General features: G+C 38.6%; 1 protein-coding gene across 7 annotated transcripts in view; it reads left to right on the top strand.

Annotated features, from left to right (window-relative positions):
- pam (peptidylglycine alpha-amidating monooxygenase) overlaps window positions 1-27,666 on the top strand; it is a 212,053-nt gene that overhangs the window by 135,590 nt on the left and 48,797 nt on the right. For 5 of the 7 annotated variants that reach the window (XM_048527247.2, XM_048527242.2, XM_048527246.2 and 2 more), the window contains 6 exons: window positions 4,362-4,442; window positions 9,031-9,107; window positions 9,910-10,013; window positions 15,658-15,839; window positions 16,750-16,815; window positions 24,824-25,135. In XM_048527247.2, the coding sequence (XP_048383204.2) occupies window positions 4,362-4,442; window positions 9,031-9,107; window positions 9,910-10,013; window positions 15,658-15,839; window positions 16,750-16,815; window positions 24,824-25,135 (822 nt within the window). The remainder of the gene's footprint in view (window positions 1-4,361; window positions 4,443-9,030; window positions 9,108-9,909; window positions 10,014-15,657; window positions 15,840-16,749; window positions 16,816-24,823; window positions 25,136-27,666) is intronic. The other 2 variants (XM_048527249.2, XM_048527248.2) reach the window with 1 other exon arrangement.

Here is a 27,666-nt window from a genome sequence, read left to right as displayed (position 1 = left end):
ATAACAGCAAAATGGACTATGTTTTAAATGGTAGAATATTGCAGCACGCTGCTGTGCAGAGGGACTTGGGTGTCGTTGTTCATGAATCGCAGAAGATGGCATTGCAGGTGCAGCAGGTGATTAAAAAGGCAAATGGATTTTGTCTGCCATCGCTCGAGGGATGGAGTTTAAAAACACGAAGGCAATGCTGCAGCTGTATAGGGTCCTGGCGAGGCCACACCTGGAGTACTGTTTGCAGTTTTGGTCTCCTTACTTGAGAAGAAATGTACTAGCACTGGAGAGGGTGCAGAGGACATTCACTCAGTTGATTCCAGAGTTGAGAGGGTTGGATTAAGAGGAGAGACTGAGTAGCCTGGGATTATACTCATTGGAATTCTGAAGATTATTGGGAGATCTTATAGAAACATACAAAATTATGAAGGGAATAGATAAGGTGGAGGCAGGGAGGTTGTTTTTGCTAGCTAGGACTAGAGGGCATCGCCTCAAAGTAAAGGGAAGCAGATGTCAGACTGAGGTCAGGAGGCACTTCTTCACCCAAAGAGTTGTGAATCTGTGGAATTCCCTGCCCAGTGAAGTGGTTGAAGCTACCTCACTGAATGTTTTAAAGGCAAAGCTAGATAAATTTTTGAACCTTAAAGGAATTAAGGGTTATGGTGAGTGGGTGGGTAAGCGGAGCAGAGTCTCAAAAAGATCAGCCATGACCTTATTAAATGGTGGGGTAGGCTCGAGTGGCCAGATGGCCTACTCCTGCTCCTAGTTCTTATGTTCTTATGTAAATTTTTATAGTTTTCTGTCCTAGAGAGTTGTTGACCATATGCTGTTCTGAGTGTGTTCAAAACTCAGATCAGCAGATTTTTTTTACATGTTTAAAATATCAAGAGAGAGTGCCAAGTTGAAGCAGAAAATTAGTCATTATATTGGTGAATATTAGAGCATGCTTGAGGATTGAGTTGCATACTGTTGCTTCTGTTTCTTGTATTATGTTCTTATAGTAAAACTTCTTTTTACCTTCAGGAATTATTTCGATGTAAGAAATATAAATTTTCATACTTTAAATAAGATGTACAGCATCAGTTTGAGGATTGTTTATGCATGAAACTGTGCATAATTTAAACTGCCATTTATACTTAAAGTATTTGGAAAATTTATGTCTTGTTTCACAGTCTTTGAATCACAAGCACCGTATTGCTAAATTGACAGGCAGTCTGCTTTCAATCATTCCTAACCTAAATACCGAGGATGATGCACCAAAAAACAGGAAATGCTGGAGAAACTCGGCAGGTCTGGCAACGTGACTTCTAATACTTTCTCACCCCTCTGGCATCTTTCCATGCAATCATAAAATGTATGGCAGTTGCCCTTATTTCCTCTCCCCTCCTCATTGTCCAAGGCCACAAACACATTTCCCAGGTGAAGTAACGTTTTACTTCTTCAACTCTAGTTTATGGCATTTGCTGCTCACAATCAATCTCTATGTTGGCAAGACTAAAAGCAGTTTGACTGACTGCTTTGCAAAACACCTTCAAGCATTCAAAGAATGGTCCCAATCTATTTTGATTACCGTGCATTCCACCACCCCCCCCCTCCCCATCACCCACACTTGAGTTCTAAAGAAGAGTTATATCAAAGTATTAACTGTTCTTTTCTCCATATATGTTGGTGGACCAGCTGAGTTCTTCCATTGTTTTCTGTTTTTAATCATCTTAGACTAAGCTATGTTTATTGCTTTCTATAGCAACCTCCTCGAATTTAGGGACGTGTCTCTTACTATTGTGTGAATTACGTTGTACGACTCAAATACCATAATGTCATTTAAGTATAAGCCAAATATGGACTACGATATTGAGAACAGGACATTGGTGGTACATTTCATTTATCCACAAAGCCAATCCCTTGAACTCTGTGGGGAAAATGGACATGATTAAGACATTTGTTTCTAAAAACAGATTTAGAAAAATTCAGTATATAGAAAAATTCAGTAAAATGAATAAAATGCAGGTTAGTTTTGATCTTAGAGTGGGATAATAGGTCGGCGCAACATTGTGGGCTGAAGGGCCTGTACTGTACTGTGCTGTCTGTTCTGTGTTCTATGTTTTGTTCTTCTAAAAACAGTGGTATATATCATATCTTTATATTGCAGTATTCTTAAATGTAGATAGCATTTGATTGCTGTAAACAGAGTAAGTGTTTAAAATCATTAAGAAGATGGTAAGGAAGCTGAGAAAATTCAGTAATTTGATGTGACAAAATTGGCTTGCTGCTTGATCCAAATACTGTAATTCCTTAAATAATTGTATCATGGAAAGCACTACTGAAAAGAAGTGTTGGAGTTTAAGAAAGATCACCACCTTCTTGAATAATTGTCAATAGGCAATAAATGCCACTTGCCAGGAATAACTGCTATAGAGGAATCCTAATTAATTATAAATGGATGGAATTGAATCATGTGATCTCCCTCACACACTATCACAGTTCCTTGGGATTAAAATATTATTTTTATCTCAGAGGCTTTAAAACCATTACTGTACTTAGATTTGAATAGTTTTATGTTGTTTGCCTTGATCCAAATCATTTGTCATGAATAACATGAAAATTTATCATTTTTAGGATTTAACTACAATATGTTATAAAACAGTTATAAAACTAAATTGCTGGTATCTATAAGCAGAAAGTCATTTGTAAAGTTTAATTTGTAGGAAGGCTAGTATGTCTAATAACCCGAATGTATTTTACAGCAATGAATCAAATTATAACAAAAATATACGTCACTTAATTTATTTTTCATTGCATAGCTCATATCTTTCTCAGAATTTAGTAGACATCCATATTTCAACATGCAAAAGTGAAGACAGTTTTATGAGGGCTTGTAAGGATTTTTTCTTTGAAGAAGTGAAAAACTCGTTGGCAAGAGTCAGGCTTCAATTATTTATCTCCTCCAGATAGATAAAGATAGCTTTTAAAAGCTATTACAACTGTACAGTTCATCAGTAAGTCTAGTTAAATAAATCAGATATTAGATATGAAATAAGGACTAAACAAAAATGACCAATAACAAGCTTCAATTGCATGCTCGAGAATGTGCTGCAAATTTGAAATTAATCCAGAAAATGCTAGAAACACTGAAATGTTTATAGGAAGAGAAACAGAGTTAACTAATCAGGTGACTGCATCATTTACCTTAATGACACCTTGGATCTTGTGGCTTTACTTTTCACTCTAGATCCCACCAACCAAGTCACAGAATCTTATTCAGTGAATTACAAACACAAGAATAAGGTAAATAATTGGATGGTAGTATAGAACTTCAGTATTGCTGAAAACAAAACACGATTCATCAAAGATAGCACAGTGTGGAGCTGGAGAAATATAGTAGGCCAGGCAACATCAGAGGAGCAGGAAAGTTCATGTTTTGAGCCGGGACTCTGATGCTGCCTGGCCTGCTGTGTTCCTTCAGCTCCACACTGTGCAATCTTTGACTCCAGCATCTGCAGCTCTTGCTGTCTCTGACTATTTATCAAAGGTTTGCATCGTGCTCTCATTAGGACAATTGGCAAGAATAAAATTTAGAGGAAACCCAACATTTAATCATTGAGTGAACACTGCTAATTGGTTGGCAAGTAGACTCTGGGTAGAGGCATTGCATGCATAACACACCAGTTAATGATTTTTGACTGATTGGCAATCTTGTTTAAATTTAAAGGCAAATAGGTTGACCCTGGTCAAGGCATTGCCCTGAGAAATTAACCAGCAAAAGACTGAGCATTTTGCTAGGAAGAAACAAGTGCAGTATCTTTAAGAGATAGTAGGAACTGCAAATGCCGGAGAATCTGAGATACCAAGGTGTAGAGCTGGATGAACACAGCACACCAAGCAGCATCAGAGGAGCCAAATAGTGAGCCCAGCGGATAATCCTAAATTGATTGCCAGCATTATTATCCACTCATTCTGGATTATCCAGCATATGTTGACCAATTTAAGACTAACGTCTAATGTTGGACACCAGCACTGAAATTTATATATTCATCCAGTCTCAATGTTGGTTTTCACCCATAAATAGTGTTCTAGTGAATAATATTCTTGTGAATAATGAATTCAGGAGACAATTATTCACCTAAAAAGCAATATGAATGTGGAACTTGCTCTTACATGAAGTGCGTAATCTGAAAAGCATGAAGACGTTGAAGTAGACGCTGGATGAACAAGCTGTAGAAAAAAAAAAGACTTGCATTGTGGTATGAAGAAATGGAGGAAAAAATCTGTGGAAGATAAAAACTGGTATTAGTCAAATGATCTGGATAGCCTCTTTCTGTGTTGTGACTTTTTAATGTAATCTATTGCTCGTAAATATTTTTTTCTTTCAGTTGTAAATGCAGATATTGCTTGTTTGTACAAACAGGCTACGATACATCCATTTGCTTTCAGAACTCATACTCATCAATTAGGTAAGAACACTGTATTCTTTCATATAATTCAATAAATTAAATTATGTAAGAATTCTCTACAATGCATAAATTTTGAAACCATGTCAAAACATTCTCATTATATTTTATGTCAGCCTTCATGGTATTTTTGTTATGTAGTCATTCGAGCAAATATAATTCAAAATGATGATTCAATCATTAAGCCTGCTTTTGCTGAAAATGATAATATTTTTATATCCATCAGTTAAAGCAGATACTTCACTGAAGCAACAAAGAAATCAGTAAATTTCAATTGTGAAGCTCCAAGGATATGAGAGCAAAGTCTGAAGATACCTTGTTTTATCTCACACACAATGCAGTTGTCATTGCATTCCTTAGATGACTCATTCCTATTGAAATAATATATTAAACATGTTTCTTTAGAGCATTTATTCATCTGCGTTTATTGTTATTTTAAAACTATTTTTGTTAATGACTGCTATTGTAGCATATTATTGCGAATAATTTCAGGGTGATTGATCAAAGTGCTAACTACTGAAATTTAATGGTGAATTGCAGGGGACTAATCCTGTCTTTGCCCAGTTTTTACATGGTACAAGCACCCAAGTTCAACTGACAATTATAGTAATGGATTGATTACAAAACCTCTGCAAGAGATACCATGTAGTCTTTCTAAGATTTGAATTATACCATCTTATCTGTTACAGGCAAATTTTTTAAGGTGAAATAATTATGTAACCTTATGATATTAAGTAGCTTTGTTAATTTCAGAAATATCAATCCCTTTACTGCTTAAGAATGGCTTAAAACTCAGGTCAGTTTGTAAATTGGAGAAATAGAACTGATTGGAATGGAGATAGCAAGAACTGCAGCTGCTGGAGTCAAAGTCAATATAGTGTGGAGCTGGAGAAACACAGCAGGTCAGACAGCATCAGAAGAGTTGGAGAGTTGGTGTTTCGGGCCTAGACCCTTCAACAGTACTGGGGAGGGGGGAGGGAGCTAGGAAATAAGTAGAGAGGGGACGGTGGGTCTGGGGGAAGACAGGTGGGATGGTGATAGGTGGATGCAGGTGGCGGTTGTGGGGATTGGTCAGGGGGAAGGGTGGGGAAGATAGGTGGGGTAGGAGATGGACAGGTACTGTTAGGTGAAGGAGGCGGGGATGAGAGGGAGGGTTGGACATGGGATGAGGCCGGTAGTGAGGAGATTTTTAAACTGGAAAATTCTATGATTAGGCCATCAAGCTGTAGGCTCTCAAGGTGGAATATGAGGTGATGTTCCTCTAGTTTGCGGATGGTGTAATTGTGACACTGGAGAAGGCCCAGGATGGACACATCACCCAGGGAGTGGGAAGGGGAATTAAAATGGTTAGCGACAGGAAGGCATTGTTGATTATAGCATCGAGAGTGCAGGTGCTCAGCAAACCTATCACAGAGTCTATGTTTGGTCTCACCGATGTAGAGGAGGCCACATCAGGAGCAACAGATACAGTAGACCAAATGGTAGGATGCGCAGGTGAACCCCTGTCGGATATGGAAAGTTTAGTCTTGGTCCTTGGATAGAGGTGGGAGGGGAGGTGCAGGGGAATGTGTAGGACCTCCTGTGGTTGCAGAGAAAGGTGCAGGTTGTGGTGGGGTTGGTGCGGAGTGTGGAGCGGATGAGGGAATCGTGGAGTGAGCAGTTCCAATGAAAGGCAAATAGGTAGGGAGGGAAATATCTTGTTGGTGGTGGGGTCGGATTGTAGGTGGCAGAAATGGTGGAGGGTGACGCACTGGGTACGGAAGTTAATGGGATGATATGTGAGGACCAGGGGGTCTCTGCCTTTTTTTTTTGTTGAGGGGGAGGACGTTTGAGGGCACAAGTGAGGGAAATGCCAGAGATGCGTTTGAGGGCATTTTTGATCAACGGAGGGAGAAGTTACAGTCCTTGAAGTAGGAGGACATCCGGGATGTCCGTGAGTGGAACACTCCACCTTGGGAGTAAATGCGGTGGGGGAGGCAAACGAATTGGGAGTAAAGGATTGCATTCTTGCTGAAGGATGGGTGAGAGGAGGCGTAGTCAAGGTAGCTGGAGACAAAAAAAAACTGCAGATGTTGGAATCCAACATAGACAAACAGGAGGCTGGAAGAACACAACAGGCCAGGCAGCATCTGGAGTCCTCTGAGCTGCACGGTGCCCGGGCAGAATATAATGTATTCTTCAGATTTGCGTTCCAACTCGCTGCGACACTGGAAGAGGCTGAAGACGGACTTGATGGAAGGGTAGTGGCAATTGGAAGTGTATGGGGCGTGATTTTCTTCCTCTCTCCTCAAAATTGTACTTCATAAAAGTCTACTTTAAAACATTTTGCTTCAAAATAGTTCTGTCCTTTAGGGATACAGGCTAGGATTCCATCCTGAAGTCAGCCACAGACCATATAACCAATTTTGGTGGTGTGGTTTATCTGAACTAGGTTACCATTGGATTCCTTTGAAAATTGGAGAATTGGCAGCACTTCTTATGGAGAATCCTGTGCCGCGTTAGGCTGGTAACTGCCTGAACTTCAAGATGCAAACCCGGTTTATCTGTGTTCAAACTGATATTCCAACAGATTGAGCTGTGAATTTGAGGGACATTTAAAAAAAATGCTCTTAGCAGTCGACCATCTTTTTGTGCAGAGTTACTACACAGAGAGTATTACCTAGCATAAAATATAACCTGGATATACCTGAAACCATTGTCCGCTACCTACTTAGGAAATGTCTTTGAGCGCAAATACACCAGGTATAATTAATGTAAGCTTAGACTGCCAAAATATGAATGAGGCAATCTTGCTGATGGACCCAACAAAGTTGCATTTTTGTTTGCAGAAACTAAATCTATTTTTTTCTTTCCCTTAAATGAAAATGTTGTTCTACACTAATTGTCCACTTTCGACATTGTGCTCGAGTTTCTACCCTTAGGAAGAAAGGAAGGAGGATCAGGGACCAGGCCCATGTTCTTGACAATGTTCTAATTCTGCTGACTTGACAAAAAAATTCATAAATAAATTTTAGTAAATATTTTTGTGGAAAGGTAGTTTCTTCATCTGTTATTTCATCCTCTCCTGTTTGTGCCTTCAAAAACATCTGTGCCCTTTTTAAGTATGACGCAATGGATCAATCACAAAGTACACATTTACTGATCGGGTAGTTGAGAAATGCTAGTTTGCATCTGCAAGTCTCCTGCCTAGCTGTAAAAAATGCTGTACACACTTCATAGACATGACAGTGCTTTCGCTTAATTTTTCAGTGGTGGTTACAAAGACCGCCTCCGCCCCCAATCTCACTAGTTGTCAAGTTTGGGCTGATCAACAAAGATGATGTATTGTATGAAATGCTAATGATGTTTTAAAAATTAGACTCTTAAATATGTTGAAGATACTTGCTGTGAAACCATTTAAAATGAATTAGTTAATTTCAGGCATTAGTCCAAGTTGTTTTCCTTCAATTTAGCCATGTTTTTGGGTACAAATTAACTATTTCTAAAGTTATAGTGCAATATAAAACATAGGATAGATACAAGAAGTCAATATAATGTGCAAGTCGTTAATGGGAAAAATTGAAAGGTGACATTTAAGAATTCTGAAGCACGCTCTGACTCAGAACTTAGTTATAACATCTAGAAGGAAGAAAGCTCACATTCCTTTATAGCAGCTTTTTTATGCATTCTGTTAACTGGTTATGGCCTGATTTTTTTTTATAGAAGTGGGGTTAAGTGTTTAGATTCAACCATTCAAATCAATTAATTGAAAGGTTGATGTATGGAATCAAATATTATTTATGTGTAAGAGTAATTGAGTATGACTAGTTTGTAGAATGCTTGGCTGAAACTTAAGTTTGATTGCCACTTCTAAAATACAATTGCACAATGGAGATTTAAATTTGTATAATCAGAAAATCCTTTGGAATATGTTCATTGTATGTGAAATAATATCAGTAATATGTTAACAGCATGCTTTTTCAGGTAAAAGAATTAAAAAATTCAAAACTATAAAGATTGAGATTCTCCATAGTTAGCGTAGACCATATAAGTCAGAAAATATTTAATGTCCCTGTTTAAATTTGTCATCCCTAAAAATGTTAATGTTGTACATGCAAAAGCTTATAACTAGAAATATGGCTGAAGACATATGCTCATGCATTGTTTTAAATTCATTATGCTGAAATGTATGTTCTTCTGCATTTTCAAAATTAACAATGAACAAAGTTTCAAAACAAAAAAGTTAGCTGAACTGTGTTGAATACCTAGTATAAACTGAATTATTGTCTAACATCTCTGACAGCTATTGATGTGTGGCAAAAAGTGAGAATCTGTTCAGATCTACAGTTTTGTTTCTAGATGTAGAAATATATTTTCGTCAATACTCGGTGGAGAAAGTAATATATTAGTATGACCCAGTTATTTTGGTCTCAGCTGACTGCACATGTTAACCAGATATGCAATCTCTAATTTGTAACCTTTTGTTATAATTTCTAATAATGCCCTTTTGTGCCCTGATGTACAACAAACATTAAATATTTATGTTTCAATGCATTTTTTTTCCTTAAGGTATGCCAATAACATGCATTCGATTTGATTTCTGTAATTTTAGGTCAGGTGGTTAGTGGATACAGAGTAAGGGATGGAAAATGGACACTAATAGGCCGACAGAGCCCACAACTCCCGCAGGTATGTTTGTTCCAAAGCATATGTAATTGGAAGATGTCAGCTTGAATCTTGCTGGAGCGGATTTTTTGCAGTGGGTCAACTCATTAGATTTCCTACTACTCTTAAGTTCAAAGTTTTATATCCTGTGAGTTGCAAGAAGAGTAAGCTGATGCTGCTGTGACAGCAGCAGGGCAATCGAGAACTTAGTAACAACAGAACCACTAATCCATTTCATTCATGAATGATACTTGAGGATTGTGAAAGGAACCATGTAACGACAGAGAAGGAGGCTAAATGTGATTCCAATCATGAGGAAATAATAAAGAAAAGGAAGGTACTGGACTAAGAAAGCATGAATTCAAAGGAAGAGTAAAGAAAAATACATAAAAACTATTTGCTACCACTTTAAAAAAAAGACAACGCTATGTTAATTATTCCCTTTCTGTATTCAAATGGTTGATTAGCATTTCACGAACATGAATCTCAACATCAAATTAATCAGCAGACCTAATTTTCTGCAATCTTAATGAGTAGTGGGTGCACAAATACAACAACTTCTTGAAACTCATGGCAAGTTACCATTTTTTTGAGGGTAAAGGCGGAAATCATCAAATTGTAACAATTTCTAAATTGTAAATTGAACCTCTTTTCCAAGCTACAGATTATTGGTATATGTATTAATAATGCAAAGAGTTTTTTGTAGCAACTTCTGCGTCAGTGTCTTTAAAAGCTGTATACTGAAAATGTATTTCACTCAATCCTTGAAAAAATTGCCACAAAATTTTCTGAAATGTTGTTTTGGAACTTTGTATGTTTTCCTCAGGCTTTCTATCATTTGGAAAACCCAATGGATATTAAGTATGGTGACACCATTACAGCTAGATGTGTGTTCACAGGAAAAGGAAGGACAACTGTTACACTGATAGGGTAGGTCTCAAACTAACTCATTTAATAAGTGATGTAGCATTTTTAAGTTTTTATTTGTCATGTGTTATGGACCAAACAAAACCCCCTCAACACCTGAAGAAGATTGCCTAGACCTTAACCTTTTCTTATTTTAAAGGTAAGTGCATTCCAGATACAATTCGATTGGTGAAGCTGTTCAACGTTAAGCAAAACACACTTTATTAAACAATAAAAAGAAAATATTTGGCTTAACTATGACTCTATCGATATGTTTAACAAAAATAATAGAGATATTGGCAACCACTAACTAACTGTTACAATATAATAACATCCTACGAGCATACCCTTGGCAAAGGCAAATTGTAAAACCGTTTGACCCACATGTAATTATAGCCACAGCAAGAAAACCTCAGCTTTTAGCTGTAACAGAGAGAGGAATAAAAGCTTCCACATCTAGCTTCAAGACCCTAGCAACTGCAGAAAGCTTAAACTAAAAACTGTGGTTTTGTGGGAGCTGATCCCACTCATTCAGGCTGCTTCCGTTGTTCCAACTTTAAAAAAAATCCAAGGCCTTGCAAACTGTTTACTCTATTGGCTTTGAGCTCTGCATCTCTGTCCCAACCTCTCTTCATAAAATAAAACCAGGACAAAAGCATATCTTAAAGACATAGGATTGTCATACAAGCTAGTTGTAGTATCTAGGTGTACTTTATAAAAATACTTAATATTTTCTTATGATCCTTGGGTATTGAATCAATTTGTTAATATTCTGCCATAGGTTATAAAATGTAAAGTCTCAAATTTGGGAGAGGGAGCTGTTTCATTTGAGAGAGGCAACTGGTGGTGAATTTAACCTGAGGATCACCATGTCTGAGGGGAATAGTGTGGTTGAGAAGGCACGATCTTGTGGTGACTGTAGCTGGTAGAGGAATTGAACCTGTGCTGTTGGCATCTGCATCACATACCGACCTTTGAACCAGCTATATACCAACTCCACTCATGGCTTATAGTAGAAGATAATGCTACATGTTGTCCATATGACTAGAAAGTATATTATTTAAAAGAAACAATGTCTTTCTTAGTTTCTATAGTGCAGAGACAAGGATTGTTACTTGAATCTTTGGTGTTGCACTGTTGATTGATCTGGAGCTACTGCTTGTTCCAGGATGGTTGCAGTGCCACGCAGTCATCTAGCTACTGATGTGAAATAACATCTGTTCACATTCTTCTAGAATCGCCATGGGTTCATGACCCACTTTTAAAAGCTGGATAGAGAAGTGATGATTTCTTCTCCAGCCAAGCAATCTCTTTGATCTCTATTGCAAACTCTTCTTATAGAAAATATCAAAGTAAGGTCTTTAGCATCTCGCTCACTAACTATGCCTCCTTAACTGACTCTTTTGACTGTCAAGTTTTTGAGACAAATTTTAGAATTGGTATTAACTTTTACAAGGGGAAAATTTTCGACAGTTTCAAGTAAAGGGTGAAGTGGGCAAACAATCACTGAGATGGATGGAAATACCTGATCAGCACACTTATCCCTTTTGTATGGGTCTCTACACAGCCCTAAACAGCAGAACTAACTTTACACAAACACAATGCCAAAGTTTTATCAATCTTTCATGTACAAGATAATCGTAGAATCTCTGCAGTGTGGAAACAGGCTATTCAGTCCAACAAGCCCACACTGCCCCTCTGAAGAGCATCCTACCCATTCCCCATGTCTAATCCACCTAACCTACACATCCCTGGGAACTATGGGCAATTTAGCATGGGCATCTTTCGACTGTGGGAGGAAAGCAAAGCACCTGCAAGAAACCCACGCAGAAACAGGGAGGACGTACAAACTTCACACTGCAATCGTTACACCCGCATCTTTCATGTCTAAAAATGGACTCAGTGCAGCCATTGAGCTTCTCTGTTTCAGAATTACGTCATTTGCAATTCTTTGTGTTTATTTTGCTAGACCTTGTCATTCTTGTTAAACATGTATCATGCAAGATGTGCCTGAAAGGACTTAGTAATGGAAGATTTAAATGAATTATTTAAGTCAAATATAATGGAAGAATATTTTTGTCAGCTGACGTGTTTGCAAAGGCAATGAAAGATGGTTAAAATAAAGCATTTCAAAACAGGATTCCATAATCACACCAATTTGTTGCTGAATTTATTTTTTTATTCTGAACAGTTGAATAGCTTTTTATCAGTTAACAGATGGATGGAATATGTATTCTTTTTACATCATTCATGCACTGACACACATTGAAGGGCTCCTGTCTGGGGAAATTGATTTCCATTCATTTTATGATTGTTAAATGTGTGCTGAGATTAATTAGCAGTTGGAACGCTAGCAGATGTCTGTTAAAGCAGCGGAGGTGGATTGTTTGCTGCTTGTGAAAAGACATCAGTGGTTTTGTCTGATGTCATGCTGCATTCACATATTCACCCTGGCAACAATGACATCCTACTTGCATGGAGCAAACTAAAGAGAAAACAAAAGATGGTTCAGCCAAATTTGTCAAATCTTTCAGGAAACATCAAGAATCCTCTAGATTTAGCATATCCAGATCTGGCTTAAGATCGGATGCTAGTTGGACTTAAACTATGTCCTATGATATCTGTTAATGTGAAGACCAAATACAATGAGGATGCCAATAAATTACCAGATATATTAAGATCTTTTAGCAAAACACGTGTCCTCTCGGGTTACCAGGAAAATAATCAGAAGCAAAATAGAATGAACCCTGGAAATTTGAGATGGAAACAGAAAGGGTGACAAATGCTGAGCAAATCAAGCAGTATTTGTGGGCACATGACCAGAGTTAAACAATTTATTCTCGAAAGCACCCGGTACACCCTTTTCCACTGGTCGCCATGTCTCCTTCCCCACCCCGTTCCCTCTCTTAAAAGATGCAACTTGTTAAGTGTCACACCCAGAAGTTGAAGGAGAGTATTTATTCTGCTGCCAATGCATGTGTCAAAACCATTGTAGCCTAGCAGAGAAAAAATAGTAATTACCCAGACTTTCCTCTGGCAAAAACATTGATTTTAGTTAGAATTCGGGTGTTTGATTTTTTTTGTACGGCCAACTGTTGAAAGCGCAAGCTGAAAGAACACAGCATTGAAAACTGATCGTCTGGACCTGAGTGAAAAGTGCAATCAGCTGAGTATCTTTTTAACTAATCAGGTATAATAAATCAGAAATAAACAGTTAAAAGACAAAGGAAGTGTAAATTACGGTGAGTGAATGCAATGTCAAACCAGTTTCAGAAAGAAATAAAGCAGTGGAAAAAAGGGTGGTTGAGACCAAGGAAAAAGAGAAAGGAAAAGTAAATTTCAAATTGACATTTTAAAAATCTATAACATTTATTAGAGGAATGTGAGCCCACACTTATGGTTGTTAATTTTCAGTATCAGAGATATAGGTTAGTATCAATTATTACTTGGTGGTAATAAGTTACTTACTCTGAAATAACAGGACTGAACTTTCTAGCCCAGGTTTAACTTATACTAAGGGCATAAATATAGCAATTTCACAACATTCAAAACATATCAACGGTGAGCCATAGAGTAAAATGCCAGTGTAGAAAAGTACAACACGGGCATCGATGTTTGAATCTGCTATTTAATTTTGTCCCTCACCAGAAATCAGTGTACCAATTATACTTAAATAGCAGAGAGCAACTAGCTTAATAGTTCTTTTAGAAGCAATACAATGCCAATTCAGTAACGTTCTTGCCTTAAATCACAGTATTTTGTTTAAAATTCAACCAAGGGATTTGGACGTTGCTGGCTAAGCCGACATTTGTTGCCCATCTGAAAGAAAACTAGAGAAGGTGGTAATGGAGGTGGTGGGGTATTGCATTGAACTGTTTCAGCCCTCCAAGTGTACCAACAGTGTTATTAGGAAGGAAGTTCCAGGGTTTACCCCCAATTACTATTAAGGAAAAGTGACATCTGTCCAAGTCAGGATCGTGTGGCTTGGAGGGAAACTTGCATGCGTTTGTATTCCTATGCATCTGCTGTCTTTGTCCTTCTCGGTTGCATTTGTCAAGTGTTTGAAAGCTGCTATTGAAGGACCCTTAGTGCAATTCATCATATAGACTGTATACACTGCTGTCACTGCATCATTGGTGAAGGGAGTGAATTCTTAAAGTCTAAATCAAATGTGCTGCTTTGGCCCAGATAGTACCATGCTTTTTGATTGTAGGAGCAGCTCCCTCCAGGCTACTGCTGTGTAATTATAGTTGTTCTCATTGCATGATCAACTGTATGTATGGCTAAAATGTATTTCTAGACTATTAGTTCAGAAGTCCAGGCTAATTTGTAAGGATAAACTAGTTGATTTGAACAATTTTCCATTTTGAAATATAGTGCATTTAAGCAGCAACATTTTTAAGAGCTCTGTTTTCATATCCAAGTTCATTTTATTCCTGTTATAAGAAATAGACTAGACTCAACTGTTTTTCTGCAGCTTTCTGAAGGAAAATAAATTTGTGGAACTAGAGAAGGATCACTGGACCCAAAACATTAAGTCTGTTTTCTCTCCACGGATGCTGCCAGACCTGCGGAGTTCCTATTCTAATTTGTTTTTGTTTTGTATTTCTGGCATCTGTGGTTTCTTCTTGTTTTGTTTTGTTCAGTGGAACTATTTCCGTTTATATGAGTAATAACTTTTCTGTCTATAATACACCTTTGTTTATAACTAGAGGATCATTAAGATTTCATCCCTGTTGAGACCAATAACATTTGATGACTAAAAGGATAACAACAAGAATTCAAGTTTTAAGACTCCTACTGTAACAAATGAACTAAAAGCAATATTAGATACACACTATTCACTCAACAATTAAAATGCAAAGCTACAAAAAAAGCACTTCTTCAATTTGTACCAAAAGCCCCCACCGCATTCATACTTTGTCTTGTTTTCAAATGAATAAGCATTTTTACAAGCAGCAGTTCAACATTGGTCCCATTTTCTCATATTCACTAACCTATAACATCAAATGGCCATCAAGAAAAGGCTTTTCCCAGTTTTTTGGAGAAATTTTGAACCAAATACCAGCAGTGAAGCTTGCTTAAACAATATGTGCTTTCTTACATCTCCTATCGACTACACTCAGACAAATCTTCCAGATTCCATAAAATACAACTGCATGCATACTTTAAGAAGAGACCATGTTCATTCCTGCATTCTACCTGCTCATCCACAGGAAAAAAAAACATGCTTTTCTATGCTATGCACATTGACTGCAACTCCTTCTCTCTGCAAGCTGACTTGTTCTTTTTCTTTTCTGCGTAAAGCTTGAAGATTGCAAGTCAATCTAGTCTAGCTGTGATGACTGTTGTTTGCACTTGCTTCCCAGTAAATCAACCTGAAGCCCACCTATTCATAATAATCAAATAATGTTATAAACTTGGCATTCATAAGATGGCCAAGGCAGTCTGTAATAATTCTGACTTTACTTCCCTTCCCAAAGAAAACAACTAGCCTTTAATCTTTTGTCTCTTGATGGCATGAGAGAAATGGAGAATTCCTTTCAACATTGTATGTCATAATTGTACTGATAATTTGTCAACATTTTCTTTTAGATGCTGTTGTATAGAATAAATGAGAAACTTGTTTGAATATTTTAACCAAGCAAACATTTTACTTTGTTAACAGAAGAACATCGAAAGATGAAATGTGCAACTTGTATATTATGTATTACATGGATGCTAAACATGCCAAGCCACATACATATTGTATGCAAACTGGCAGTCCTGAATTGTTTAAACACATTCCTCCAGAGGCAAATATTCCAATTCCCGTCAGCCCAGATGCTGCTATGCATGGACATCATACAGGTAAATAGACTTTATTAAAAGCTTAATGGAATAATTAGCTTTCAACCTCGGCATTGATATTTTGTTAGAGGAACATTACATTCGTAGTTCTGTTCCATTACAGAGATTAGAGATAATGAATGAAATTCATGTGAAAAGCTTGCATTTAGGAAGTATGTAATTCTGGCATTAATAGACCTTGGTTATGTGTTCATTAACCATTCAAGAGGTTTGAAAGGTTTCAATTTCTGTTGTGTTGCAAAACACTGTTGCCGAGGCCACCGCTGTATAGTTAACATAGATGAGCCAGTAGTTAGTCATCAGGCAGAGTAGAATGTCTTTCTGAACTCAGCTGCTTAAGGGGTTGGATAGTCTATTCATATGTATGTAAAACAAACCTGAGCATAAAATTTCAACCCCCACGTCTGAAATAAATTCACCATTAATGTTATGCCTTCAAGCTTTGGATTTTTGTTTGAACTTTCCTAGTTTTCTTTGAGAATAGCGTGTGATATATTACTTTCCTGGCATAAAGTTAGACAGATTGAGGTCTGCTAATAACCTTGGGTTCTTTCTTGTATTGTATGAGGCTGTAGCCATTTCTAACTTACAGAATTTGAGAAAATTTAGTAAAGACAAAGACCCAACAAAAAAATTCAAAAACAAGCTGCCCTTCTGTTGAACTTGGAAGATACAATACAATTGACAGGAATATAGTGCCTATTGTACTGATTGATCCATGATGTTCATTCAGGAGCTCTGTTATTTGATCCTATTCCTAATTTGAGTCATATAGATGTTTTAAAATATTTTATTTGACAGTATTCATAAAATTAGTGCATATACTTGAAATCCTTTGATATTATGTGTGAAAGAATAAATTGTAATAACTGATTAATATGTTTTTCATCAATGCAACTTCTCATTAAAGAGAACCCAAATGAAAATGTCATACTCCAGCAACCCAAAAGAGAGGAGGAGGTGGTTCTTGACCAGGGTATGTGCAATCTATATTTTGATAATAAGTATTAAAAAGTATTTTCCTCATTTTTCTGGAAATCATCAGGACAGAATTGCTTGTAGATGAAATTGTAATGGAACGTAAAAAATGCACTGCACTTTAACATTTATTCTGCCAGACTTTCCTCTCAGTGGTGAACAAATGAATCTACCTTTAGATTACACTTGACTTGTCCACGCGGTTTCTAAGATTTTGTACTGGCACTTAGTATAGATTAGGAAGCTAAAATAGTGTAACACTGTTTGCAGGGCATTTGTATGAACCAGACAATCAGTCAACTTCTTTCACAAAAACACTGAAAAGGTTTGAACCATCAAGTGCCACTTTGGTCCATCAAGGCTGAATGAGGTACAGACAGGGAAAAACTAGGCTGAATTAAAGTAAGTGTTAAGAAAAAAAAAATGCAACTTCTCTGAATTGCTCAAGGGTGACGAAAATTTGTAGGAATGAGACTGTGCCATTTGTAAGAGATCATTTTCAGTGCAAGAAGAGGGTGTTTGGCAAAAGTTTAAAAAATATCATTCATCTAGAAAAGTTCCACTGGGACGGACAGGACCTAACTACTTTTGAGCGATTTGTTCATATTAGTCATACGAGTATTGCATTATCACCCCATTCCATGTAATTCACTGATGAGTCAGATATTGAACACCGTTTTCAGGAAGCTTTTTGAGGAACAGGGCATCTCACATAACAAGTTCTGGATTTGCATGTTTAATGGCATGTGGACAGCCACTGGAAGTTGTCTGATTTCCAGGTAAGTAGCAATAAACATCGTTAGCTTCATTGTTATTTCTGTGCAAGATCGGAACCAATTATGTTGAGAAGATGCCATTTTGCTGTGTATTTTCCATTCTACTCACTGCAACATAAGAATATAGGTGCAGAGAAGGCCAATCAGCCTGACGAGTGCTCCGCTATCAGTGAGATCGTGGCTAATGTGGGATATTCACCTGATGCTATCATACTTGTTTCCATAAAAGGGCTGCATGCACTCACATTACTACTGCTCATTCCAGTAATTAATTCATGAACCATCAGTCGACTAGCTCATAGTTTTGCAAGTAAAACTCATCACCTAGAATGTTACCTTAATAGAATTGTTTTACCACAGGGCGGCCATGTTAATGCTGTACAAAACTTCAGTTCAGCCACGGCTGGAGTACTATGTGCAGTTTGCATGGAAATGGACAAAGATGGACCTGAAATAAAGGTTCTCAGTTGGGGAAGGCTGACTTTAATATGACAAGACAGGATCTGGCTAAAGTGGACTGAGAGCAGCTTCTTGCAGGAAAACCTACTTTGGAGCATTGGCTGTCTTTCAGAAAAAAAACGGTGAAAGCACAGGACCTATAGGTTCTCATAAAGGTGAAGATTGGGATCAACAAATATAGTGAAGTCTGGATGCAAAGGAATGTACAGGATTGGATAAGGACAGGAATAGAATACATAGTCGATACAGAGAGCTCAAAGCACCTGCAGTCCTTGACATATAGAAGGTACAGTAAATTACTTTAAAAAAAAATTAGGAAAGCAAGGCAGCATTCAAAACACAATGTAAAATAAAAGAAAATACAAAGACATTTTATAAAAATATTAGGGGCAAGAGGATAACAAGGGAATAAGTAGGGGTCATTAGGAACCAAAATGGCAAAATCTGCTGGATGACATCGGTGAGATTTTAAATGAGTATTTTGCATCTGTATTCATTACAGAGAAGGACAATGTAAGTATTGAGATTGAGAAAGATGACTGTGAAATAGATGAAAAAATAAAATGAAGAGGGAAGAGGTATTACGGGTTTTCATGGACTTAAAATTGAATGTATACCCAGATGAAAGGCATCTCGGTTGTAATGGGCGACAAGAGAAGAATAGAATAGAATAATCTTTATTGTCACATGTACTGCAATACAGAAGTACAGTGAAAAGTTTTTACAATGGCTGTCTTGTGATGGCGCCATCGTAGGTACAAGTACCTAGGTACAAATCTTGGATACAAAAGAGGAATAAAAGGAAATTAGTAGCACTGCTTGCAGTGTCAAAAATAAGATAGCTATAATTAACTGATTGACATTCCAGACCAGTAAAGGATTTCAGTTAACAGCAGCTCACCACGTGGTCCAACCACCCATGCCAGACCCCAGCCAACACCAGTCCCACTCTGCTCAAGTCCCACTCCTGTCCGCTCCAACAGCTGCACCAAGGTAAGTTGCGCTTCCCCTCTGGCTGCACCAGGACTGCCAAAAAGAGAGGAAAAAATAGACAAAGAGAAAGAACAGGCAGAGGAACTTTGGGTGGCGTGTCCCAGTATGCCACCATCTTGCCAGAAATTGCAGGCATTAATTTTTGAAAGTCTCTCTGGGCACTGGAGCAGTGCCAGAGGACTTCTATTCTCTTTCTTTAAAGTAATTAATGGGGTGAGGGTGTCGCTGGCACGGCCAGCATATATCGCCCATCCAAGAGGGCAGTTAAGAGTCAACCACATTGCTGTGGGTCTAGAGTCACATGTAATCCACACCAGGTAAGGATGCCTGTTTCCTTTCCTAAAGAGCATTTAATGAACCAGATGGGTTTTTAACCAGGATAACAAAGTGTGAAGCTGGATGAACACAGCAGGCCAAACAGCATCTTAGGAGCACATAAGCTGACCTTTCGGGCCTGGACCCTTCTTCACAGAGGGGGATGGGGAGAGGGTTCTGAAATAAATAAGGGGAGGCGGACCAAAGATGGATAGAGGAGAAGATAGGTGGAGAGGAGAGTATAGGTGGGAAGGTAGGGAGGGGATAGGTCAGTCCAGGGAGGACGGACAGGTCAAGGAGGCGGGATGAGGTTAGTAGGTGGGAAATGGAGGTGCGGCTTGAGGTGGGCGGAGGGGATAGGTGAGAGGAAGAACAGGCTGAGGGAGACAGGGACGAGCTGGACTGGTTTTGGGATGCAGTGGCGGGAGGGGACGAGCTGGGCTGGTTTTGGGATGCAGTGGGGGAAGGGGAGATTTTGAAGCTTGTGAAATCCACATTGATACCATTGGACTACAGGGTTCCCAAGCGGAATATGAGTTGCTGTCCTGCAGCCTTTGGGTGGCATCATTGCAGCACTGCAGGAGGCCCAGGATGGACATGTCGTCTAAGGAATGGGACGGGGGAGTTAAAATGATTCGCGACTGGGAGGTGCAGTTGTTTATTGCGAACCGAGCGGAGGTGTTCTGCAAAGCGGTCCCCAAGCCTCTGCTTGGTTTCCCCAATGTAGAGGAAGCCACACCGGGTACAATGGATACAGTATACCACATTGGCAGATGTGCAGGTGAACATCTGCTTGATGTGGAAAGCCATCTTGGGGCCTAGGATGGGGATGAGGGAGGAGGTATGGGGACAAGTGTAGCACTTCCTGCGGTTGCAGGGGAAGGTGTGGTGGGGTTGGAGGGAAGTGTGGAGCGGATGAGGGAGTCCCGGAGAGAGTGGTCTCTCCAGAAGGCAGACAAGAGTGGGGATGGAAAAATGTCTTGGGTGGTGGGGTCGGATTGTAGATGGCGGAAGTGTCGGAGGATGATGCGTTATATCTGGAGGTTGGTGGGGTGGTATGTGAGGACTAGGGGGATTCTCTTTGGGCGGTTATTGCGGGGACGGGGTGAGAGGGATGTGTTAATTAACTGATTGAAATGCAGGAGACTCAGTCGAAGGCTTCCTTGACCACTGCAGGGGGGATGTTGCGGTCCTTGAATAACGCGGACATTTGGGATGTGTGGGAGTGGAATGCCTCATCCTGGGAGCAGATGCGGCAGCGGCAAAGGAATTGGGAATAGGGGATGGAATTTTTGCAGGAGGGTGGGTGGGAGGAGGTGTATTTTAGCTAGCTGTGGGAGTTGGTGTGCTTGAAAGGGACATCAGTTTCTAGCTGGTTGCCTGAGATGGTTTTAAACCAGGACAGCTAATGTAGTAGTGGTACCATTATTTGAGAAGGAAGGGGGATAAACCTGGGAACTATAGACCAGTGATTTTCAGATTAGTGAGAGGGAAACATTTAATGAAAAGAAATGAGAGATAGAATTAATTTCCAATTGGAGGCAATTATCTTGATGGGCATTTTTGTGATGAACAATCTTCCTAATCTTGCCTCTGACAACTATAACCCGTTGCAGTCTGTACATCAAAAATGGAAAAGCCTTTGCAGGGTTCAGTGTTTAGAATATTTACATCATTCCAATACTTGTCCTCTGAATTGTAAGGGCTAATATTTTGAAGTCTAGTACTCTGGTAATGTCCCATGTGGGCGGTTATTACTGGGAGATCTCTACTATGCAGTCAGTCTGCGAATAAAAGGTGGTTAAAATATTTACATCTCTAATTTAATGATGTAGTGTTATTTTCCAGGCTGAATTTTTCAAGAGCTGTACAAGACATTTATCCTTGAAAATAGCATTTCAGAATAGGAATGACAGCATGACAATGAATTGGTAAAATGAAATTTTGACATGTGAGATCATACAAAAAATGCAAATAACAAGAGAAAAGAATTTTCTTTAAAGCACTGGCTTTACAGATATGGTGGAATCAAAATCCATAATTTGTTGAAAGAAAACTTACAAGGGCAGGAGTAAAGAACAGGAGCAACTAGACCGAATGCATGGTTTTGTGCAGAGCTGGCACTTGCGCAAGGGGACAAATGGACTTCTTCAAAATTTGTGTGATTCTTGAATCCATTTTCACCAAAAGTAACATTGACACAATTCATGACAACAGACCTGCTTTTGTTCACAAACAGTAAATACATGGGGCGCCACTGCTGCCACACAGTGCAAGAACTCGGGTTTGATTCGACCCTTGGGTGACTCTCTGTTTGAAGTTTGCATATTCTCCCCGTGTTTGCGTGGGTTTCCTCCAGGTGCTCCAGTTTCTTCCCACAATTCAAAGATGTGCAGGATAGGTGGATTGACCGTGCTAAATTGCCTATAGTCTTCAGGGAAGTGCAGATTTGGTGGATTATAAAGAAATGGGGCTGAGTGGGATGCTCAGGTCTGCGTGGACATATTGGGCCAAAGGGCCTGTTTTCACACTGTGGGGATTCTGTGATCATGAAGAATGTCCCTTCCCACTAACTTAGGTTATTAGTGCATACGTGTTTTAGTCAGAGTTTGGATTGTAGGTACTTTGCGTAACAGATATTAAGTTGAATACTGCAATGTCATACATGATCCCAAACATAGAATTCCAAAGCTAAAAACAGCTCTTTCTTTTTCTGTAATTCATTGTATTTGAAATAAATACAACTTTGCCCATTTCTGCAATCTACCTTTTCCCCTGCTTTTAAGTTTAGACTATTTCAATTTAATTCCTTGGTCATTCCTGTTCCAATAACCAGCTGATTTGTAAGTAGACCCCCTGTTTTGGAAATATCATGAAGAAAAATGCATCTGCTGAGGGATCTTGTTTCCTGAACTACTCTAAGCTGCTCCTAGAAGAGAAACTAAACCAAACTAGCTCCAAACTCGACCCCTGTATCTTCTGCAACTATTTTAGTAGGGCACTGGCCTCAATTTCTGCCTGAAATGAATGGGATGTTGCCCTGTGTATTTTACAATGAAGCATAATCCAACACAGAGGAAGGCTTTCATTTTGTGCTGTAAACCGGCGCCAATGTGATAGTTTAAGAATAAGAGCAAATTAAAAGATGTAGCTTGAAGAGAAATCTATCAATGTGCGAGCTCTTAGTCAGCTCAGAAATACCACCACCGTCGCTGCTGGACAGATTCACCTTCGCCATTGTCCGTGCTATTGCTGAGGTCGGTGGAATTGCTGCCAGCGCAAGACCCAGCCCAAAGTTGCCAATTGTCAGGCGCCATCCACTGTCACATCAATATTGCTCATGAATCAGAATTTAAACTGGTGGATACCAAATTATTTGGTCAGTGATTCCACTTACGTTCCTTTCCCAATAACCTATTCTTGGAAGCTAAAAACTAGATATGGATATCTCCACAGAAACCTGCTTTTCTTGAAATCATTATGGATAGGCCTCCAATGAGTTTGATTCATCAGTTAACACTTGATGCTGTCCAGAGTCATCATTTGTTGTTGTTTTTCTATGTGTGAAATTAATTATATTGATCACTTTTCTTGAGATTTGGTTTCTTGCTAAAAGTACTGACTTATTTTGGATTAAGTTTCTTTTGATGTAGTCACAGTCTTATGTTCACCTAGTAGCCTCTCTCTTCAATTGGACATGACAAAACTGTCCACCTGGATGTAGAAATAGCCAAAAGCCTGCTCTCTCCCATTCCAGCTTCTATAACTTAGTCCCTACAAAAGGCAGCATCATCTTCCTCATTGGTTCCTGCACTGCCAACATTATCTTTCTTAACTGCTGGCTGCTGCTCCTGTTGCAGGTTGCATCTCTCCCACAGCTACTGCTAATAGATTTTATAGCAAAAAAGAATGGGATTTATTGAAACAGGCTGCGATTGGAGGAGCCCCTTCTCGGTGATCATATTTACTGGGCAATTTTTCTCTGAACGGTAGCTCATATGTCGAATTTTCGTGGGCCTTGAATGTATTTTGAGTTGGTATTTCTTGTGGCTCATTAAAACGGCCATGCCTGCACTGGAGGGCAGACTGCATATCCCGTTATGCATCCTGGGTGTCAAGAACTCTGTCTGTGGTGGCTTGGATCTTGCTCTTCGAAAATCATATCTCATGTGCTGAAGTTTTGTTGTGGTGCAGAGTGCCCACTGCATACTTATTTACAAGCAGGTTGAGGGATAGGAACAGTGTTGTCTGTGCCTGGCCTATTGAAGACATGGATCCCCCTTCTGGACCTACAAATAGGGATGTGTCAGTAATTATGCCTTTTTTTTTGGATTTAGCAAAAGCTAATTAGATTCATTCTAGCCTTTGGGACACGATTAATCTACATTAGAAAATTACCTTTCATTAATATAATCTTGTTGAAACAATCCAAGCTTACCATGTAAACCAAAAGGCCAGTACAAGAGATATAGAGTATGCCTGTCAGGTAAATATCCTCGCATTCTCAGGTATTGAAGTAAACACAGATTAGAGCATAAAAGATGTTAGAGTGAAGGAACGTTGAAAGTCTAGTCACGGAGATTTGTTTTCAAGAAAAGTTTTAATGGTAGCAAAACAAAATAGCTTAAGAGAATTCTGGAGGACAGAGTCATTGTGGTCAAAATACTGAGCAGTTGAATTAGTAACAAAAAAATAGTTTGGCATATTGGAGTGATCAATTCACAAATTTATTAATTCGCTTCCTAGATTTTTTGTATCACACCAGCATTCCTTTGCAACAACTTGAGCCCAGTACATTTGTTTCATATCTGATGGTAACATTGAAATGCATATTGCTGTGTAACAACAAGTTACTGTGTGACAGAAGATTACAGTGAGTTCTTGTCTGTGATTTGTCATGCTACTTTTCAATTTCAGCCATGTTGGTCGCTAGGTATTATATGCAGATGTTAAACATTTTACTATGGATTACGGTTGTAGACCTATTGCATGGATTAGGAACATTATTGGAAATACTCTCCTACAGAAAAGAAACAAAGAAAGACAGAAATTCAAGGAAAAATATCTATGTTCTTGTTTGGTCAAATATTAATGAGCAAGTGAATCATATTAATATTCAGAAAATGTTTCCTAGGAGGGTTTGCATTACAGTCATTAATCTTTCAATATGGGTTTTATTATGCATTCACAGTGATGAGTGAACTGATTGACATAGTCAGTTTTATGTCTGTTTCTAATCTCTGTTATTACGTGGAGGCAAAGGTTATTTACTGATTTCTGTAATCCCACTTTGATAAATAATGTATGTTGCAATTTTTTAAATAACATTTAAAATAAGTGCTACTATCCTGCCCGTTACATTATCTTGAGCAGTTTATGTATCTTCTTGCATCCTCTTTTCTGTTTTCTCACTTCTTCTGTTTTGTTTCTTTTCTGTTCTGTTTCCTTGCAATCTCTATGCAGGTAACTTTTATGCACTAATTTCCAAGCTCCTTGGAGAACGAGAAGATGTGGTTCATGTCCATAAGTACAATCCTACTCACAAGGCAGAATCCAACCTAGTTGCTGCAATTGCTAATGTGGTGCAAAAAAAGGACCTGACTTCTGGTCCGAAGGAGTTCTTGAATCTTGATGAAAGATCTGACCCTGTCCTAATAAGAGACAGAGTTCACAAATTCCACAGGATACAAACCACTGTAAGGCCTGCTGGCAATAAATTACCAACTTTGCAACCTAGATCTGGGTTCAATAGCAGAGAAATTGGAAACAGTGGAGGTGGGTCAGGCTTTGTATGGACATATGTCATGCTTTTAGTCTCATCATAATCTGAAGGGATTAGCAGTTTATTTAAGAAAGTAATTTATTATTTTCACTATGAGTATTAAGTGCAAGTTGATAAATTTTGACCCAAGTATTACATTGTTTATGCAGTACTACTGCACAACAAAAGTTTGTAACTAAAAGGTAATCTGTAAAAGTTGTTTTGCAGTTTTAGTTTTTCTTAGAGGAGACTTGCTAACTTTCTAAAATATTTGCTTTAAATTGTATTTTGTTTGATACTTAGAGTCATAGAGATGTACAGCATGGAAACAGACCATTCAGTCAAGTGGTCCATGCTGACTAGATATCCTTGACATATTGAGTCCCAGCATTTGGCCTCTAAACCCTTCCTATTCATATACCCATTCAGCTGCCTTTTAAATGTTGTAATTAATCAGCCTCCACCATTTCCTCTGTCGGCTCATTCCATACACACACCACGCTCTGCATGAAAAAGCTGCCCTTTCGGTCCCTTTTAAAACTTTACCCTCTCACTCTAAACCTTTGCCCTCTAGTTTTGGATGCCTCTGCCCTGGGGAATTGACCTTGGCTATTCACCCTATCCATGCCCCTCATGATTATAAAAACCTCTATAAGGCCATCCCTCAGCAACTGACCCTCCAGGGAAAATAGCCTCAGCCTATCCAGCCTCTCCCTATAGCTCAAACTCTCCAACCCTGGCAACATCCTTGTAAATCCTTTCTGAGCCCTTTCAAGCTTCACAAGATCCTTTCTATGGCAGGGAGACCTAAATTGGTTTACTATTCCAAAAATGACCTAACTAATGTTCTGTACAACAACAACATGACTCCCAACTCCTACACTCATTGCACCCGCCAACAAAGGCAAGCATACCAAACACCACCTTCACTATCCTGTCTACCTGCAACTCCACTTTCAAGGAACAATGAACCTGCACTCCAAGGTCTCTTTGTTTAGCAACACTCCTCAGGACCTTACCGGTAAATATATAAGTCCTGCCCTGATTTGCCTTTCCAAGTTGCAACACCTCACGTTTATCTAAATTAAACACCATCTGCCACGCCTCAACTCATTGGCCTATCTGATCTAGATTCCATTGTACTCTGTCCACTACACCTCCAATTTTGGTGTCATCTGCACGTTTACTGACCAAACCTCCTATGTTCACATCCAAATCCTTTTATATAAGTGACAAAATGCCATAGACCCAGAACTCAATCTTGTGGCACACTAGTGGTCACAGGCCTCTAGCCTGAAAAGCAACCTCCACCACCACCACCCTGTGTCTTCTTCCTTTGAGCTAGTTCCATATCCAGTTAGTTCTCCCTGTATTCCATGTGATCTAACCTTGCTTACCAGCCTACCAGGAGGAACCTTGTCGAACACTTTACTGAAGACCGGATAGATCATGTCCACTGCTCTGCCCTCATCAATTCTTTTTGTTAATTCAAAGCACTCAATTAAGTTAGTGAGATAAGATTTGCTGCTTTAAAAATTTTGAAAGATTTATTCATTCAAGGAGGATCCAAATAAGTCTGCTAAAGTCACTGACTTGGCATTCATATATAAACCTTGCATCTGTTGACACACTGACTTATTCCCTTCAGGTTAATATGAAAGTTAGTTTCGTGGTTTCACAGCTTGTGATGTGTTGTGAGTTCTGCTGTATTGAATGTGTTCAGTGTTACCTTCTGATAAACTACCGGCTGTTATAGTATTATTTTAAAATGACTAATATGTATGTGTAGCAATGAACTACAATTCTAAGTTTGTGCTGTTTTCTTGCATGGCATGGTTTGAATTATTGTGATTTTATCAAGAATATTCGTTCATATTTGTCAAATTGACGTTATATGATATAATCAAATTTATATCCTGTAAATGTCAGGTTCTGTCTAAATAGTGTATAACTTTTAATCAAAATCTTATTTTTCAAATGATCTACCGCTGTTTTTTAAATCTCAGCTAAGGTGTTATTTTGTGTGAAAAACATTCTGGGTAGTCAAACCGTGATGTGCAGCAATTTCTTTTTTAATCAACGTGTTCCAAACTGCTACATGCCATAGTCATTTTAATGACGCATAGTATAGATGGACACTAATGAGATTTTCAACAGCATCATTGAAGTCATATGGTGACTTTGTGTGGTATTTAAGTCTTGTATTAATCCCTAGTGAGCCACCTGTTGGAATTAGCAAATGGAAATGAATTGCTGCTTTAAGAAAAACCAAAGAATGGACCACTTGGAGTGTCCCAAGCAATGCAAGTCAGCTCCAATTTACTGGTTATGGAGCCACAGCTGTAATTATGAAAGCTTGAATTAACTGTTTCCTGCTTCAGTTTGTAAACATAAAATAATAGGGCTGTGAAAGTTATCTTTAAAAATTGAATAGAATTTTTGGTCATCGTTAAATTACTGTCTTATCTTAAATCAGACCTTTTCACAATTAATATAGGTTTAATTCATTCATAATGGTGACTTTGGTTGTGTTTAGCTCTGTTAT

Source organism: Stegostoma tigrinum, chromosome 3, assembly GCF_030684315.1.
Source record: "Stegostoma tigrinum isolate sSteTig4 chromosome 3, sSteTig4.hap1, whole genome shotgun sequence".
In the NCBI taxonomy this organism is placed as follows: domain Eukaryota; kingdom Metazoa; phylum Chordata; class Chondrichthyes; order Orectolobiformes; family Stegostomatidae; genus Stegostoma; species Stegostoma tigrinum.
Note: the sequence above shows the minus strand (reverse complement) of the source record. Positions and strands in the feature narration are given on the sequence as shown.